Here is a 19,724-nt window from a genome sequence, read left to right as displayed (position 1 = left end):
TATTTTATTCGTAGGAGTAAATATATGGAAACAAGAAATTAAATGGCAACCAACTTAAATTAGATGTTTATAAAATTTTTTTTGAAAATAAATAAAATCATAATTTCGGAAGTAAAAAAGGTACAGTCAAAGAAATTTAATTGAAATTAAAGAAAAGCTAACAAAATTAAATGGCAACACACCAGAATTGGTACAGAGAACCCAAATACATGCAAATATTAAAAAAGTGAAACCACCCTCCTGGCCTTAGTTTTTAGTATAAGTTTTATGAGAGGGAGACAAAAGAATAAATTTTCCAATTCCAAAATTACCCATGAGTATTTTCTAAAATATCTAAAAAAATTATATATATTTGTTTAAATTTTTGGGACAAGGAAAAAACTAAGGATGATATGAGAGTTGGGAGTAAGTAATAAACCCATGAAGCATTTCAAGTGGGTCCAATGTTTGGTAGTCAAGTTTCGTAGTTGTTTATGAATAACCAACTATGCAGGTGGATCTTAACTCTTAAGCTCTCAAACGAGTCTATGTGTTAGATATCAAATCATTTGATTGATTATAGGAGTTTCACTATTCAACTACAATCTAAAGTACCTTGTGCTACTCTTCTCAGTCACTAGATGATATATGGTGAATGTTGCTGTTTATAAATAATATACATAATCAGAAGACTAAGAGAAATAAGGTTACTACTACATATAACTTTTTGGATCCACTACATAAAAGAAATGCATTATAGGAATATCGAGCGTGAGAGAGAAGCAGGAGAATGAATCTGTGTGTAGGATTTGGGTGGGACCAATCCATTTTCTTTGTCTTAAGCTTACCTTCTTCCTCGTAAACCTACCTTCTTTGGTCCCATCTTCTTTATCATTCTACTTTGACTCGAACTTAATTATCTGCCTTTAAGTAAATGTAAAGAAGCTTCCATTTCGTTTCTTCCTTATGCAGTAATAATAACAAGTTAAATAACCCAAATGGCTTAGTCTGCAAACTAGTGTACATTACTAAGGCAGCATCCTTAAACTTTATAACGATGTCATGATGAAAATGTAATCGATTACAAAGATAATATTTGAACATGTAGCCTGTGAAGTGTGAAGTGAATGTTATGGAGTTATTTTTCTTATACAGATTTTTTTTTTGTTATCTACAATTCACATAAACATAGTAAAAAAATCCACTAGCTATAAGTTTTGGGTTTTAGTTAAATAGAAATGAGTTAGCAAAATATAATTACAAAGAAAAAGGCAAAGCGAGCATTAAGAGTCCGACTACTCTTAATAAATTGTGTACCCTTAATTGCACCAATCAATGTGCAACTTGATATCCCATGCATCAAGGATCATGCTATCATATAGTATGAAGATCGTATCTTTCAACAGAATGACAAGAAACGAAAAAGTAACTTCTTAACAAACAGTTTTCTACAGCTTTACTTAGATACCCCACCTGAGTAGTTGAATATGGTATCACTACGTATAAATAATTTTTTTCGAAATATGTTAAAATCACAAAGTAATCGCATGTTTATTAATTTCTATTTCAAAATAACTTTCTATAACATTACTAAGATATCACACCTTGTTCTTTTTAAACAAAAACACTTGAGTAATTGGTCGAACCATTGATTTTTAACTACCCTTTTAAAATGTTTACTTCACCGTTTCTCATCGTATTCATAAAATTATAATACCAGTTACATCCCAAGTAAGTCTAACTCCTCAAAAAAATTTGGAGGTATCTTGTCTTTCAAAATGAGATTTCCAAAGTCGCGAACATCGGTATTATCCTAAAAGTTAAATCAATATGTTAAAATAGTTTTAGAGAAAAGAAACATTCAGTGTGCCTAGCTAGGGGTGGATCCAGAAAAAAAATTTATGTGTGGCATAATATATTATATATATAGTTTTATATATATACAAATATAATATAAATCAGCAAATTAATTTATTTTAAATTTTTTTATAGTATACTAGTTTATATGATATTATGCTAGAATTTTTAAAAGTTACGTTACTTACAAATTTAACATTTTACTTTAATAACTTAAATCGAGTAAAAATTAAACATATTTTTATAATGTTAAAATATTATTGAGTAGTATTAAATAATTATATACCTTACAGAATTTTATTATAACTTTTCATCTTAGTTTCTATTTTAATATAAATATTTCGAAATACAAATTTAATACAAGTAGGAGAAAAGAAAACTTGTTTTAGCTTGTGGCACGTGTCACCCCTTCAAAGCGTGGATCCGCCCCTGAGTTTGCCAATGGGATATGTACCATGTTTTCTTGAAATTCATAGTCAAAAACTTTATTGAAGTGTGTAATAAATTTGGAAAATAGATTTAACACACTATCAGACACTAACTACATGAATAATTTATCTTTAGAGGATGAATGTTTGATTGTAATGTTTGTAGGACATTGACATGCAGAACATTGGAAAACAAAAATGCTCAATAAGACAATAATGTTTATACTCCAGCTGCAATTCAAGGTGGTGTTCATTATTTCTTCCAATGTGTTTACATTTGATTTCTGAAATTATATTAATATAATATATGATTCTTGTAGCTGAAGTGTTTAAAGATATAGAACCATTGGTTAGGTCAGTGATAGATGGATTCAATGTTTGTATATTCGCATATGGTTAGACAGGATCAGGAAAATATAAATGTATAATTGGATACTTAAAATATCCAAATAGCACATATATAAATTTATAATATGAAATTAGTTCACACCGTTAAAGTTTTTCATATAAATTTTTTTTACGTATACATATCAACGTATTCATAACATCCTCCAATAACACTTATATACTTATACAAACATATTACGATAATATAAGACTAGATTTTGATTTTGTATAATAACGATTGAGATAAGTAATTATTTTAGTTAAACCTCTTATAAATCATTTACATACTATCAAAGATTTGTATGTGATCATTAGATTGTTGTTTTGAAACCCCAAATTCTTATTTCTCGGAATTCCGCCGGAAATCCATCGAAAATTCTGACCAAATTCCGACGGAGTCTAACCCCGACCAATCAAAAGACATGCATAAACTCATAGTTTCTCGAGGCTTCGTTTGTTGATATTCTCGAAACATTCCGACAGAATTCTGACGAAAATAATGTGACGGACATGTTTAGTTGGAATTTTTCACTTTACCTCGGAAGAAAATTCGCAAAATTAATTTGATTAACCGCTTAAAATAGAACCGACCGAATTCCGACGGAAACTGTCTGTCGGTTTATTTTTAATACATAAGCCGACCCTTTTTCTTCCTCATTTTTTCTCTTCTCCTCTGCAATCTCCGCGATCTTACTCCTCTTTCTCTCTAACAAATCTGTGATTCCGACCCCAATTCCTCCAAATCTCTTCCCCAATCATGTAAGTCATCTAAACCCCTCTTTAGATTACTTTTTTTTTAGGTTTGAAATGTTAGATTTGTGGATTTTAGGTTTTGAATATGAAGATTTAGGATAAAATTGATAGTTTTAGGAGTTATATGTTCTTAGATTTTGTTTTAGGTTGTTGTTTTGTATGTAGATTGAAACTTTTAGATGTTAGATTTGTAGATTTTAGAAATGATATGTTAAACATTTTTTGTGTATTTATAATTATTGAAAAGTTATATTTTAAATATATATATATATATAATGTTTTCAAGTTTTTATTATCTTTTATTGTTTCAAAACATTTTTATAATTTTATATAACGTTTTAAGCTTTTAATAAAACATTTTAAGTTGATATTTTTTTTTTTTAAGTTTGTTATAATTTATAAAACATTTTCTGATTTCTAAAATTTATCAAAACCTTTTCAATCTATAAAATGTTTTTGTGTTTTTTTTTAGATTTAGTTAAAACGTTTTTCAGTTATTAGAAAAAGGTTTCAATTACAAAAAGTTTTTAAAAATTAAAAAAAAAGTTTTCTCTTTGTTTTAAAATATTTTTAATTTATAAACCGTTTTATGTTTTTAAAAATTTATAAAAACATTTATTATAAAGGATTTAAAAAAAAAAACAAAAATGTTTTTCTAATTTTAGTTATGTATATATAAAGAATTAAAATATTTATTTTAAATCATTTTTAAAAAATAATTATATTACAAAAAGTTTTTATATTTTTAAATTTTATATATATATTTAATAAATTAAAAATATTTATTAAAAAAAAATTTCCGTCAGAATTTTGTGAGAAATAAGTTCGTTGGAATTTCGTCGGAATACTCTTCTTCGTAATTTCGTCATAATTTTTTCGAAAATCTGTCCGTCCGAATTTCGTTGGAATTCTATTCGTTGAAATTTTGTCAGAAATATGTTCGTCGGATTTCTTCGGAAATTCGTGAAAAATTGCGACAAAATTCTGACAAATATTTTATTTTCGACGGGATATAATCGACGACTATTCTCGTCGGAAGTAGTTTATTCCAACGGATTTCCGACGAAATTGTCCGTAGGAAACTAGCTGTTTTCTTTTCTTGTAGTGATCGTCCATATCTATTCACTTAATGAGATCTCGTTCATTAAAATTTGGATATAAAAAATTGTTTAGTTGACTTGCAGAATTAATAGCATTCGTGTTATGTGTTAACGACGTGGGCACATTTATAAACAGTAATGCTAACTCTCTTTTATTTTCTTGATAAAGAATTACTAACGCTGACTTTAGAGTTTGGCTACATAGTTATTACATTTTGTATGTAGTTTGGTTATTAAGTTATTACTTATTTTCTCGTGTTACACAAGAAGTAAAAACAACGTGATATATTTAATTTGTTAAAGAAACCAACGTGATCTAACCAAATCAAATTACAGGTATGGTAGTTCTAATCCGAACCGAACTCTGATTTGACTGTAACAAAACATAAGTCCATAACTAAAACTAGAGTGGCTTAGTTGAATTCTATTCATTTGCATGGCACATGATATGGTTGTATAAATGTATTCTAATATAGCAATGATTTTTTCGAGTTTTACGTTTATACATTTCCTCAAGATACGGCCTTAAAAATAAAAGATATCTTCAATGTCTAACGAAACGCAAGATGTTAATAAATATACATAATGAAGTTGAAAACCATATCATGACAATTCATGCATATGGAAGCACATAAATAACGATGCGTGGAAAAAGGGTCAGCGAGGATCATAAAGATAGAAACGATAACAACGGATCTATTTCATGTGGTGTAAAACACTTAAATAATTAAAAGTCAAAAAGATGTGACGAAGTTGAGATAGTAATTTACATTTGTTTAAATAACATTTTGAGGAGCTACCAACTCTGTTAAAATGTTTTTTCTTTTTTAATGTTATTTTTGATGCACTTCAATTCCGATCATAATATATACTCTTTCAGTTTTAAAATGATACATGTTTTAGTTTTTTACACATATTAATAAAACATATCAAAATTTTAATATTAAATATTTAATTTTCTGTGATCATCTATTTTTCTTAACTCCAAACTAATATAAAATTCAGTAATTTTTTTTAAAATACAATTAAACATAATTTGTTAATAAAAATGCATTAAAAATATAAAAAATAAATTTCTTGAAACAATTTGTTTTCTAAGACATGCATTTTTATGCAGCGGAAGTAGTTAATTAACATATATTCATGAGATTGTGATATGCTAAACATCATTAAGTTGCAATTCATTTGGGATGCTATTTTAGATAACTAACTGTAATTTGTAGTTATTTCGAGTACTTGTACACAGAAAGTAGTATGTTTTTGGGCACAAATTACTCAGTAACTAAAATTTCATGAGCTCTTTTTTATTTGGCGTGTGTTCCTATTTTTGCAGAGTCTGGATTTACCATTAATGTCCAAGTCATTGAGTTCACCCACTAGTCCCACACTTTAAGTGTAATGATAAAAGAAACCCAAGGGGGAGAGAGTACATATTTAGTAGAATTACATCCCAATTCCAATAGCATTCATCTCAATGTCATGCCATATATATACATACTTGATGCAGTACCTCTATAAGGACCACTCTTCTTTGATTTCTCCTTTAAAGTACAAAATTTTCAAGTGAAGTGTTTAGAAAATGGGCTTTGGTATTAGACTGATAAAGAATCTGGATTAACATCTGAAGCCTATGGATTGCTAGAGAGAAAGAAATAACTTCACTCTGCACACACACACACACAAACACCAAAGTTCTCATTTCTCAACTACCTCATATAATGTTAACTCTGAGGAAAAAATAACAAATGCTCTCCTGCCCAAATTTATTGAAATCTGTTAGGTAAAAAGGCCGAGCCAGCAAGCAAAACACTCAATAAAACTGAGACATGTAGCTGATCAAATAGCAATGAAATCCATATGGAAAATTCATTTTAATAAGACTGGCCCAGATAATAACTTACAATGCATGCGCCATCTTCTGTCTTAATGAATATCTAGTAAGATCAATATCTCCCAGTGCATCATATTAGTTGGCACTTAATTGTAGCCATCCATATCTCAAACCTAAATTGATAGCTAACTCCAAGACTCATCAAGCATATTTTCACATAAGTTTTAATAGGAAGAAAATGAATCATATGCTAGGGTAAGAAAAAATGTATATTAAACTCTATTTCATGGTACATGGGCATCATTTTAATTTTTTATCAATTAATTTAGTAAAACTTCATAATAATTCAAAAATTAGTGGATTAACCACTATAAAATCACTATTTTATAGAGAAACAGAGACAACAAAAGTTTCAAACCTCTTTGACCTTCATCATATGTTAGTGAAAGATGCAATTATGCATTAACACAATATTTTCACATTTTTGATTTTTTCTCAAAATCTATGTGTTAACCCCTACGAAATTATTAAATTTTCGGTAAATGCTCTATATACTGAAGCCTATGATCTTTAGTGTTGTTTTAAAATTTCTAAACACATTCTAAATTTGTATTAATATATATTAAACTCTTTTTCATGGTACATGAGCATCTTTTTAATTTTTTCTCAATTTATTAATTTAGTAAAACTTCATAATATTTCATTAATTGGTAGACTAACCACTATAAAATTGCTATTTTCTAGAGAAATGGAGACAACAAAAGTTTCAAACCTCTTTCAACTTCATCATATGTTAGTGAATGATTAACCTATGCATTAAAACAATATTTAATTTTTTTTGATTTTTCTCAAAATATATGTGTTAACAACCCCTACGTAAATATATAATTTTTTGGTAAATGCTCAATATACTGAAGCATATGATCTTTAGTGTTGTTTTAAAATTTCTAAACACATTAGACATTTATATTAATATATATTAAACTCTCTTTAATGGTACATGTGCATCGTTTTAATTTGTTCTCAATTAATTTAGTAAAACTTCATAATACTTCAAAAATTGGCGGACTAACCACACTATAAAATCGCTATTTCTAAAGAAACGGAGACAACAAAAGTTCCAAAACTCTTTAACCTTCATCATATGTTAGTGAAAGATGCAACTATGCATTAAAAAATTATTTTTATATTTTTGAATTTTTCTCAAAATATATGTGTTAACCCCTACGAAAATATTAAATTTTTCAGTAAATGCTGTATATACCGAGCCTATGATCTTTTGTGTCGTTTTAAAATTTCTTAACACATTCTACGTTTGTATTAATGTATATTAAATTCTCTTTCATGATATGTGGACATCGTTTTATTTTTTTGTCAATTAATTTAATAAAATTTCATGATAATCTCTAAATTGGTGAACTAACCACTATAAAATCGCTATTTTCTAGAGAAACGAAGACATCAAAAGTTCCAAACCTCTTTGACCTTCATCATATGTTAGTGAAGGATTCAACTATGCATTAAAACAATATTTTTATATTTTGATTTTTTCTCAAAATATATGTGTTAACTCATACGAAAATATTGAATTTTTCGGTAAATGCTCTATATACTGAAGGCTGAAGCCTATGATCTTTAGTATTGTTTTAAATTTTGAAACACATTCTACATTTGTATATTAAACTCTCTTTCATGGTACATAGACATCGTTTTAATTTTTTGTCAATTAATTTAGTAAAATTTCATAATACTCCATAATTTGGTGGACTAACCATTATAAAATAGCTATTTTGTAGAGAAACGGAGACAACAAAATTTCCAAACTTCTTTGAGCTTCATCATATGTTAGTGAAAGATGCAACTATTCATTAAAACAATATTTTCACATTTTTAATTTTTTTTCTCAAAATCTATGTGTTAACTAATCCCTACGAAAATATTATATTTTTCGGTAAATGCTCTATATACCGAGCCTATGATCTTTAGTGTCATTTTGTATTTGTATTAATTTATATTAAATGCTCTTTCATGGTACATAAACATCGTTTTAATTTTTTGTCAATTAATTTACTAAAGTTTTAAAATATTCCATAAATTGGTGGAGTAACAGTAAATCCTATTTGATATCTTTATATGTTTGATTTTTTTTTCAAAATAATGAATGGAGATTGGTTTTATTTTATTCCACAATTATGCCAGGCAGAACATATTTTTAATCAATATTGATAAATTCTATATTTGATTGTGATATTTTGGCCTTGCAGGAGTTAGGTACTAGACTTCAGCGACCACTAGTTTTAAATAAGGTAAATGCTCTGCAAATCATTGTCTCTACCAAATGAATGATTACCAAACTACTAGTAGATTTGTAGCCGATTATGATTCTACAATGAAATGTAATAATGAATACATATACACACGCTTAGAACAAAAGGGTGTAGCAGCTTGATGACATGTTTTTCAACACGTTTAACAAACAAAACGATCTCACAAAACTGAAAAGGACATCGATAGCCATTAGCCAACACATCTACACACAAAATGGAATGCTATTCAAGCAAGTAAGCAACATTGATGCCAATTTGCCAAAGACCACTATCAAAATGAGACTAGCTAGACTACAAGATTATTTGCATTATAGTAATTTACTTATACCAAAAGCTCTTGGAAAATCCTTTTACGCAGGTCAACTTAAAAGAACCTTCATAAAAAAGACATTAATTACTATCTAATGGTATAATCTTTATTACATAAGATTAGTTCCAACGTCGTCGCTAATCACAATCCGGGAGATGTAATGACGAACGTGGGGCCAAGGAAGCTTCCATCACGATGTAACCGACGCATACTCATCGTTTATTCTATTCCTTTTATATCTAAAAAAAAAGAATAACAGTCGTATAAACATTTGTATTATAGTTTGACGTCTCTAGCTTACGTGAAAGAGAAGACTTGTTCAAAGAGAGAAAGAAGAGATCATGGATCATCAACAACAACAACTCTTCTCTCTCTGCTCAGTTCCATACGTTTTCAACATCAAGAAACATTTCTTCGTCAGCCTCTTTTCACTTAGCCTCCTCATATTCTCGACCCTCGTCATCTTCAACCTTGTCGGCTCCTCCTCCTCCTTGGAGCCTCTTCTCCGTTTCGGATTGTTGTCGCCCTCATCGCAAAACTCAACAAAGGATTGTGATTACTCCAAAGGAAGATGGGTTCGTAGAACATCATCATCATCATCATTGATATACGGAGAAGAGTGTCGCTTTCTTGATTCAGGTTTTCGTTGTCGCAAGAACGGAAGAAAAGATTCTGATTATCTAAACTGGCGATGGCAACCACACGGCTGCGATCTCCCACGGTAAGCATGTTGCCACGTCAAATTTTTCATAAAAGTGAATATGTGTTTTCTTGCTTGCACCTAAAGTTATGTATTGATTCCTTGGAATAAAATAGATAAATGTTTTAAGGGTTACAACTAGAGATATTAAGCTTTAGCTGCAAGCAAGAAACATAGTTTAGGATTCTATTCACATTCTTGTGACACAAGAAAGCTTTACTCTCGTATAACTAAAGTAATGTCTTTATTGCTTGCACATAGGGTTACAACTAGATATTAAGCTTATATTCACTTTCTTCTGACACAAGAAAGCTTTCCTATTGTAAACCTAAAGTGAAAATGTGTGTTTTTGCTTGCACCTGAAGGCTTTATTTAGGGTTACAACTTGATATTAGGCTTATGTTCACTTTCTTCTGACACAAGAAAGCTTTGCTCTTGTACACCTAAAGTGAAAATGTGTGTTCTTGCTTGCACCTAATGGCTTTATTAAGGGTTACAACTATATATTACTCTTCTATTCAGTTTCTTCTGGCACAAGAAAGCTTTGTTTCTCGTAGAAACCTAAATGTTTTAGTACTAACTGTGACCAACTTAATGTTTTTTCTTCTTCTTGGTTTGGCTGTTGAATGATTAGGTTTAACGCAAGTGATTTTCTGGAGAGGAGTAGGAACGGGAGGATAGTGTTCGTGGGAGATTCCATTGGAAGAAACCAATGGGAATCACTCATGTGCATGCTCTCACAAGCAGTACCTAACAAGTCAGAGATCTACGAAGTGTATGGGAGCCCCATAACCAAACACAAAGGCTTTCTCTCCATGCGGTTCCCTCAGCAAAACCTCACAGTTGAGTACCACAGAACACCGTTCCTTGTCGTCATTGGCCGGCCACCTGAACACTCACCGCAAGAGATCAAAACCACAGTGAGAGTCGACGAGTTTAACTGGCAATCAAAAAGATGGGTTGACTCAGATGTTCTTGTCTTCAACTCAGGGCACTGGTGGAACGAGGAGAAGACCGTGTTAGCGTAAGAGAGAGTCCCCCCTCAGCTTCTGACATTCTCTTCCTTAAACTGTGGTTCTGTTTCTTTGCAGAGGAACATACTTTGAAGAGGGAAGGAAAGTGAACAAGACAATGGGAGCAATGGAGGCGTTTGGGAAGTCTTTGAAGACATGGAAGTCATGGGTGTTACAAAGACTTGATCCTGACAAGAGCTATGTCTTCTTCAGAAGCTACTCTCCAGTGCACTACAGAAACGGGACATGGAACCTGGGAGGTCTATGTGATGCAGAGACTGGTCCTGAGACTGATAAACAGAGAATGGAGCCTGATGCAGCTCACAATAGATATATCTATGAAGCAATTGAAGAGATGAAGTATCAACACAGTAAGGTTAAGTTTCTCAACATTACGTATCTGACAGAGTTTAGGAAAGACGGCCATCCTTCTCGGTATAGAGAGGGTGGTACTCCTGTTGATGCTCCTCAAGACTGCAGCCACTGGTGCTTACCAGGGGTACCTGACACGTGGAATGAGATTCTCTATGCGCAGCTGGTGTCAATGAATTATAGAACAAAGTGAGGTACAAAAAACTGATTCTGGATCTTGATCTAGTCATGATTCTGTTTCATTTTGCATTTGCTTCACCTTCTCAAGCTGTCTTAACAGGTTCAACCTTCAGGATCAAGAGATGGATCAAAAGCAAGTACAAAGAGAAGGCATTACCAAGCATAGGCTAGATTAGTTCATTAACTCAGACATACTGCCAATGATAGTTGTAAGCGTTAACGATGGAGAGATTCATATAGACATGATTTTGTACAAAGCAACCATCAACACATCAGTGTAGAAGTTCTGAAACTGAAACTTAACAGATCATACCAGTCTGGAAACATTATTGATCATCATCTGTAATAAAAAGCGATATATACACATCCTAAGAGTATAAGATTCATTTAAGAGTTGAGAGTTTTGTAGTGATAACTACTTCTGCTTTAACAAAAGATTCAGAGATCATGAAATGAAACAAGAGCAAGTGTGCCGAAGCTTTGCTCATGTCTCTTACAAACAACACTTGTAAAAGTGTTTTTTTCCATACCAAAAGATATAGCAGATGCAATATATTCCTATTTTCGATTCGGTTATTCGATGTTCAATGGCTCAGATGTTGTTGCAGCTGCTTCCCCTGGCCTAGGCGGTCCTCTAGCTATTGGTAAGCCACCACCACCGCCACCAAAAGTTTGCTTCGCTTTAGCGTAGTCCACAAATATTACACGACCGTTTAATTGCTGCAAAACAAAATGTTTTGTTAACAAAAGTTAAACAAAGTGAAAAACATCAAAGACAATATACCTGTCCATTAAACTCCATCAAAGCCTTCCTCGCATCGTCATCAGAAGCAAACGTCACAAAACCGAACCCTTTGGATCTATCAGAGACTCTATCCATCACTATTTGAGCTGCCAAGAAACAACCGAAAACACTTCAAAAACTCCGACCAGTGTTAATTGTCCAGTGTATTGTAACAAATGATGCATATTGTACCTTCAACAACTTGACCACATTGGGAAAATGCCTCTGACAATCCCTCCTCGGTAGTGTAAAACGATAATCCTGCAGGGGAAAAAAAAATAAACATGATTGATTGGTTAGTGAACTAAGCATTAATTATTATTTATTAGAGATTCTAATAACAGCATTTTGTATGTCACGAATCAATATCTCTCCTGATATTTGGTTTTTATAAATTATTAAAAGGGCCAGAATAAGAAATACCGCCAACGAAGAGTTTAGTGGCAACTCCACGGCGTTGAGTGAGGAAACACGAGGAGGAAGCCTTAGTTACGCCGACGGATTTTAAGTACCGGCCACCGATCCTTGCGAGCGCCGCCATTGAAAATGATGCCGCGAGAGAAGAAGCATGTGTGGAAACTTATGAACCGGGCATTTTGGGCCTATATAAGCCCATACTTCAAACGATTAAATTTATAGGCCCATCAAACCATCTGAACAAGCCCAAGAGACAAACGCAATATGATTGATTCAGTCTGAAGAAACGAAGAAGCATGTGGGAACTTATGAATCGGGAAACTTGGGCCTATATCAGGCCCATTAATCCATCTGAACAAGCCCAAGAGACAAAACACAATATGATTGATAGTGTCTGAAAATATCCATCTGTCTTGTGTAGGTTTAGGGTTTCGGTTCGATTCAAGTCTGAGGAGGAAGAAGAGAGAAGATGTCGTCGACTCTCCTCGAGCAAACTCGCTCCAATCATGAGGAGATTGAAAGATTGGAGCGAATCGTTGTGCAAGATCTGCAGACCGAGCCGTCGTCGAGCAAGGACAGATTGGTACAGGGCCACCGTGTCCGCAACATGATTCAGTCTATCATGCGCACCACCGAGAAGCTCGTACGTTTACGCTCCTCCTCCTTCTAGTACCTTCCATCGAATTAGAAAATGCGCTTTACTGTATAGTTTATCTCAAAATGATTTGGATCTTTATAGCTTCATAGCTTCGTATTGATCTTGTATAGTGAAGTGGTTTCCGGTTAAGTGAACATTGAGCTAGGGATTAAAGCAAACCAAGCATTGATTACATGATTAACTAACTAGTCATCAGTAGATAGATGCCTTGGGATTAATGCTGACGTGTGATTCTTTGTTGGGCTATGTCAAGGTTGAGACTTATGAAGATAAGGATGGGGCTAGGGAAGATGAGATTGCAGCGCTTGGTGGCCACACTGCGACAGGGATCAATGTGTACAGTGCTTTTTATGATCGTTTGAAAGAGGTTTTTGCTTTCTATCCTTTGGCTCTTTTTTTTTTTGCTTTCTCAAAAATATGAAATTAATTAAACTTCTTTTTACAAACTTGTAGATACGTGAGTATCATAGAAAGTACCCTTCTGGACCTCTTGTTGATGCCAGTGCGGACTATGAAGCACTTCTGAAGGTGGAACCTGTTATTTCGTTTAGTGGAGAGGTAAGTTTCTGTTTTTAACAGAGTACTATTAGTCATATTTTTATACGTGGTACTTTATTGAATTTCTATAATTGTGTGGTGTGCAGGAAGGCGCTGGTCGGTACTTGGACTTGCATGATTTGTATAACCAGTACATTAACTCTAAATTTGGGGAAAGGGTCGAGTATTCTGTTTACCTTGATGTCTTTTCTCAACCAGAGAAGATATCGCGTAAACTGAAGTTTTCAAGGTAAACATTTTGTTCTTCTACTTAGAAAGTTTCCATATTTGTTTCTACATGTATCTGAATGGCCTTCCTTGTTGTCTTACAAAATGTCCTTTTAGGCAATACAAGAAGTATATGGAAGCTCTGCTAGAGTACTTGGTCAACTTTTTCCAGCGAACGGAGCCGTTGCAAGACCTTGACAAAATGCTTTCTAAGGTTTAAAACTCCTCTCTTTCTTTATTGTTTTATTATGTTCAGCTTGTTGCCGTATGAACTCTTATGGGTGCTTTGAACTAATGGTATGAAGTTGAATCCATAGCTAGATGAAGCTCGTATTGGAAATTAAATAGCCATAGCTAGAGATTTCATATCTTCGATAGTATAAGTTGGCATTCTTGGTAGTTCTAGTTTCGTCAAATGTTGTGCATTCAGTTTAATCTCTTGCATTTAATATGTTTGGTTTCGTGCAGGTTGAGACTGATTTTGAAGAGCAATTTGCAGATGGAAAAGTAGTAGGCTGGGAGGACCATGGCCAAGAGAATGAACCACAGCCACAGCATTCTGTCATAGATCTTGATTACTACACCACAGCGGAGGAGTTGATAGAAGTGGGACCTGAAAAGCTTAAGGAGGTAATGACCATGCTTCATGTTTATATGATCCAAGAAGCATTATTCCTCTAATTATATCTCTTTTATGTCATTTAGGCGCTGGGGGCTCTGGGGCTGAAAGTTGGTGGTACTCTGCAGCAGCGTGCGGAGAGACTTTTCCTTACAAAGGTTCGTACACTTGCTAAATCTCCTGGAAACGCATTTTGCTACATTTTGCGTGTACTGAGGTTTGGTAGGAGCATTTAGTGCTATGAGATTTAGTTGGGAGTTCAAGTCAGATTGACATTTAGTATGCCAATGGATTTGTAGCTTATGTTATAACCTTAAGGTTGTCCTATGCCTTTGATTGATTCAATTTATGTTCAGGATACGCCTTTGGAGAAGCTGGATAAGAAACATTTTGCCAAACCCATCGTGAAACAAAACGGAGATGCCAAATCAACGCAGGAGCCCGACAGTGCTAAACAGATTGCACTAACAGAGGCCAAGGTGAAGAAACTCTGCAGTTTACTGGATGAGGTTAGCTGATTGAATTACCTCTTTGCCACGTCCTTTGTTTCTCCCTAAATATTTATCTTACCTTTAACTTTCTTGTTGTCTTTGTGTAGACAATCGAAAGGACGAAACAAAACATTGTAAAGAAGCAGGCCTTGACGTATGAGGAGATGGAGGAAGAACGCGAGGGTGAGGAAGAACGTGCAGAAGAAGAAAGTGATGACGAGGAGGGCGATTTTTACAATCCACTGAAGCTGCCAATGGGTTGGGATGGGAAGCCTATACCATACTGGCTCTACAAGCTTCATGGCCTTGGCCAGGTATGTTGAAGTACCATCATCGATGCTAAAGCAAACAGTGACAAACATTACACTGACCAATCAAATTTCTGTTGTTACTTCGTGTAGAAATTTGAATGCGAGATATGTGGAAACAGTGTCTACATGGGGAGGAGAGCTTTTGAGAGACATTTTAAAGAGTTTCAACACCAACATGGAATGCGTTGCTTAGGAATTCCAAACACAAAGAACTTCAACGAAATCACTTCAATTGAGGTATATATTTGCCTTGTTGAAACTTAAAAGCAAGAGTTTGTGTAATTTGATATGTGATTTGGTTTGGTTTTCGTTTCAGGAAGCGAAAGAGTTGTGGAAGAAGATCCAGGAGAGGCAAGGGGTTAACAAGTGGAGGCCAGAACTGGAAGAAGAGTATGAAGATCGTGAAGGTAACATCTACAACAAGAAGACTTACTCTGATCTCCAACGTCAAGGTCTCATCTGATTTGGTCACATTCAGGAATGTTACTTGATGACAACTTCTCTACTTGCTGTATTACTTCAAACCTTAAATCAAGTGTACCTTTCTACTTTGTAAAATCAAACCATTTGTCATCTTTTTTGTGATGTATTCTCTTTTAGTTTCGTTTAGACCATCACAAATCGTCCTAGGTAAAACATAAAACATAAAAAAATGAAGAAAATGTTTCTCCAGTATTACATCAAAGTTGAATTAATACTATTCACAATTCATTTTGATCTTAAACCTTTATATTTATAAAATGAGCTTCAGTTTTCATGTACTTCTATATTTTATGTTAAACAATTTCTAATACTTTTATTTATTTTTATTTGAATGTTCTAAGTTCAAACATATCAATAAAATTTTGGTCTAACGGTAACAGTAGAGAATTTTAAATTTTAATTTCCTCAAGTGTTACTAATTTCTTAACATTCATTGGTTCCTCTTTTTATAGAATTTGTGTAAACATAATATATGTTTCTGTTTACATTTTAAAATTTAATTGTTACTCATTTGCTAACATCTATTCGCTGCTCATATTAGTTTTTAAGAATTTTCTTATAGAATTTGTAGCGTAGTTTATGCTATTAAATCACAAAATCTTAATTAAAAAGGTAACTTGGAATGGGCTTTCTTACTTTTTTTTTTTTATTTCACAGTCAAACGGCCATTTTCGGAAGACTATATTCGCTGACTAGTAAAACACTCCCGTGCCAACGCATCCCAACTCTACGTAGACTCTCTTTCCACCGTTGGATCTAAAATCTAATCATCCAACGGCCACAAATAAATCCCACCAAAAATATGACCGTTGGAATACAACCGTTGGCTCCTCTTCATAAGACGAGCGCTCTCTCGCCTTCTTCTTCATCACAATCTCTCAATCCTCACAGACTCTTTTACCCAAAAGAGAAATATCAAAGAAGAGTAAGAATCTGCAGGAGAGAGCGATTATGGCGACGAGAACAAACATGCCTGAGCAAGTCAGAGGTAATCTTCTTCTTCCTCTTCTTCACCTCCTCTCAATTTTCTATGTAATCAATTCGATTTCGTAAAATCTGGGTATAGCTTAATTGATTCGATTGAGTATTCATCTGATCTTTGATGGGTTTCTTCGATTTTTGCGAAATCTGGGTTTAATTCGATTGAGTATATAACTCGTGTGCCCTAACTCGGTCCCGATTCGACTCGTTCAAGAACAGATCTTGATTGTGATTTCTTATGGATTTATCTGAAACAGGTGTTCCCGTCGCAGCGGATGGTGCGAAGATCCAGAACAAAAACGGCGCCGTAAAGAACCGTCGTGCTCTCGGTGACATCGGAAACCGAAACCTCGTCTCTGTTCCCTTAGCCCAAGGAGGCAAGCCCATTAACAGGCCCATTACCCGAAGCTTCCGAGCCCAGCTACTAGCAAACGCCAACGGTGGTGAGAACAAGGCTCCGGTTCTTGCAGCCAAGAAGCCACAACAACCTCTTGTTCCAAAGAAGAATCTAGTCGTCAAGAAGGCAGCAGTGTCGTCACCTCCTAAGAGCAAGAACGTGACTTACTCATCGGTTCTCAGCGCTAGAAGCAAAGCTGCGTGTGGTGTAGCCAACAAGCCCAAGATTCTTGATATTGATGAGTCTGATAAAGACAACCATTTGGCTGCGGTGGAGTACGTTGAAGATATGTACTCTTTCTACAAAGAGGTTGAGAAGGAGAGCCAGCCGAAGATGTATATGCACATTCAGACGGAGATGAACGAGAAGATGAGAGCTATTTTGGTGGATTGGTTGTTGGAAGTTCACGTCAAGTTTGAGCTTAACTTGGAGACGCTTTACCTCACTGTCAACATCATTGATCGGTTCCTTTCGGTGAAAGCTGTTCCTAAACGTGAGTTGCAGCTTGTGGGAATCAGTGCTTTGCTTATTGCTTCCAAGTACGAAGAGATCTGGCCACCTCAGGTGAATGATTTGGTGTATGTGACGGATAATGCTTACAACAACAAGCAGATTCTGGTGATGGAGAAGACTATCCTTGGGAATCTTGAGTGGTACTTGACGGTTCCGACTCAGTACGTGTTCCTTGTCCGATTCATTAAAGCCTCGGTGTCTGATCCAGAGGTGAGTTGACTTTTGCTTATTTTCTTACAGTTTAGATTGGAAAGAGACTAATGTTGGTTTGATTTGTTGTTGTGTCTGTAGATGGAGAACATGGTTCACTTTCTTGCGGAGCTGGGGATGATGCATTACGACACGTTGAAGTTCTGTCCCTCCATGCTAGCTGCTTCAGCTGTATACACAGCGAGATGCTCTTTGAACAAGTCGCCAGCTTGGACAGATACGTTGAAGTTCCACACAGGATACTCTGAATCTGAGATAATGTAAGAATCATCAAGAACACCATCTCTGTTTCTTTTGTTCTTATTGTCTGTTAAATTGCAGAGAAACTTATATGTGTTTGTGTTGTGTTAATAGGGAATGCTCAAAGCTTCTAGCGTTACATCACTCAAGATGCGGAGAGAGCAAGCTACGTGCGGTCTACAAGAAGTACTCAAAGATCGAGAACGGAGGCGTTGCTTTGGTTTCACCAGCAAAGTCTCTCTTGAGTTCTGCTGCTGATGTGAAGGAGCCCCTTTCTGCTTAAAGTGATTTTGTGTGTGTTTTCATCAGATCTCTCTCTGATTGAGAAATTTTAAGATTCGACTTTGCTTTAAAAAAAAAACTTATTTGTTATGAGTTCAAAATATGATGTATACTTTACCTCTCTATGACTAATAGATAAGCTTTCTGATAATTGGATTATGTTTGTGTTGTTTGCATCATGCTCTGAGTGGTAACGAGCACTTGTTCCAAAATACATTATCTTAAAAATAATTATCACATTGAATCTTTAATTTTTAATCTGATAAATCACTATTTGTTATCGTCTCTCTCCTTTTTCTTATATTTAACGGATTGAATAAATTTAACTCAGTTTAATCCATCTCACTTTCAACTATTTATTCAACATCTCATTGCACCATTTAAACCGTTAAAAATAATAATTCAACAGCCTAATTGTAAATAGTCTAATAAGATATCAAAATTTTTTTTTCGGTTATCAACTACCTCCATCATTTCCCAAATAAATGTTACCACCGTCAAACTTTGCCACTGTATCTCCGTTACGACCACCACCAAATCCATAATTTTCAATGTCTTGTGCATTTATCGACACCTCTTCCTTTTTTTTTTTGTCAAACATCGACACCTCTTCCTAACAACCACTTCCTTCAACTACCACTCCATCATCCGTAATCAATAGCATACCTCTTCTTTAATCACTATGAGCTCTTTCATAATTAAATTAATTACTCAGCCACAATCATAATATCCATCACAACCACCACCAAATGTGTAACATCCACTACATATTTTGTTTCCCCCACCACCATCACAACCAATAGCACTTTATGTCTATACTATTTGTCAGTTTCATACATACATAGTATAGTTTTAGACCATTTGATAATTTCCTTAATATATACTATACCATTTGGTCTATTTCACTCTATTTACATTCTCATTTGCATATTTTTATAGGATTGAAGAATTATGTTCACATAAGCTACTCATAACTTTGTTTTCAAGTTATTTAATATTATATTAATATGATTACTAAAGAAGATGAACCATTTACACTTACATTGTGTTTTTTCTATTTGTGAAACATAGAGTAAAAATATATCTTTACAATATTCCTCTTCCCCCTCCTCAACCTCCTCATTCTTAATTAGTCACATCTGTTTTGTTCTATTTAGTCGGATCCATTCTATTTAAATTTATTTTTTTCTTTCATAAGCATTATTATATATAGCAATTTTTATGAATGAGACCTTTTTGGTTCTAAATATATGGTACATTTTTCATTTATTTGTATGTACATTTGTCCTTCAAAAGCCTAAGCCAAAACATACATTATGTTTCATAAAAAATCCTT

General features: G+C 33.8%; 4 protein-coding genes across 5 annotated transcripts; 3 read left to right on the top strand and 1 right to left on the bottom strand.

Annotated features, from left to right (window-relative positions):
* Positions 1–8,293: 8,293 nt before the first annotated feature.
* Positions 8,294–11,601, top strand: LOC103850611 (protein trichome birefringence-like 9). Its single transcript, XM_009127388.3, has 4 exons — positions 8,294–9,693; positions 10,307–10,696; positions 10,764–11,251; positions 11,338–11,601. Exons 1-3 carry the CDS (start codon positions 9,314–9,316, stop codon positions 11,248–11,250), a joined length of 1,257 nt encoding a protein of 418 aa, XP_009125636.1. The 5' UTR covers positions 8,294–9,313; the 3' UTR covers position 11,251; positions 11,338–11,601.
* LOC103850612 (small RNA-binding protein 11, chloroplastic) lies at positions 11,516–12,634 on the bottom strand. Of its 2 annotated transcripts, XM_033285833.1 has the most exons (5): positions 12,445–12,634; positions 12,214–12,282; positions 12,022–12,128; positions 11,802–11,957; positions 11,516–11,747 (listed from the first exon to the last, which is right to left on the bottom strand). In XM_033285833.1, the coding sequence occupies exons 1-4, from the start codon at positions 12,560–12,562 to the stop codon at positions 11,811–11,813; spliced, it is 441 nt and encodes a 146-aa protein (XP_033141724.1). In that variant the 5' UTR covers positions 12,563–12,634; the 3' UTR covers positions 11,516–11,747; positions 11,802–11,810. The 2 variants fall into 2 exon arrangements, with proteins under 2 accessions (XP_033141724.1, XP_009125638.1); XM_009127390.3 differs by having other exon boundaries at positions 11,539–11,957.
* Positions 12,635–12,826: 192 nt separating this feature from the next.
* On the top strand, positions 12,827–15,952 carry LOC103850610 (splicing factor SF3a60 homolog). The gene is made up of 11 exons (XM_009127387.3): positions 12,827–13,081; positions 13,350–13,463; positions 13,550–13,654; positions 13,741–13,883; positions 13,979–14,075; positions 14,330–14,491; positions 14,567–14,638; positions 14,837–14,989; positions 15,079–15,285; positions 15,373–15,519; positions 15,599–15,952. The coding sequence occupies exons 1-11, from the start codon at positions 12,908–12,910 to the stop codon at positions 15,743–15,745; spliced, it is 1,521 nt and encodes a 506-aa protein (XP_009125635.1). The 5' UTR covers positions 12,827–12,907; the 3' UTR covers positions 15,746–15,952.
* Positions 15,953–16,502: 550 nt separating this feature from the next.
* LOC103850609 (cyclin-B1-2) lies at positions 16,503–18,564 on the top strand. The gene is made up of 4 exons (XM_009127386.3): positions 16,503–16,753; positions 17,004–17,866; positions 17,948–18,126; positions 18,221–18,564. The coding sequence occupies exons 1-4, from the start codon at positions 16,717–16,719 to the stop codon at positions 18,387–18,389; spliced, it is 1,248 nt and encodes a 415-aa protein (XP_009125634.1). The 5' UTR covers positions 16,503–16,716; the 3' UTR covers positions 18,390–18,564.
* The last annotated feature ends 1,160 nt before the right edge of the window (positions 18,565–19,724 follow it).

The sequence above is a fragment of the Brassica rapa genome, chromosome A02 (genome assembly GCF_000309985.2).
Source record: "Brassica rapa cultivar Chiifu-401-42 chromosome A02, CAAS_Brap_v3.01, whole genome shotgun sequence".
Taxonomy (NCBI): domain Eukaryota; kingdom Viridiplantae; phylum Streptophyta; class Magnoliopsida; order Brassicales; family Brassicaceae; genus Brassica; species Brassica rapa.
Note: the sequence above shows the minus strand (reverse complement) of the source record. Positions and strands in the feature narration are given on the sequence as shown.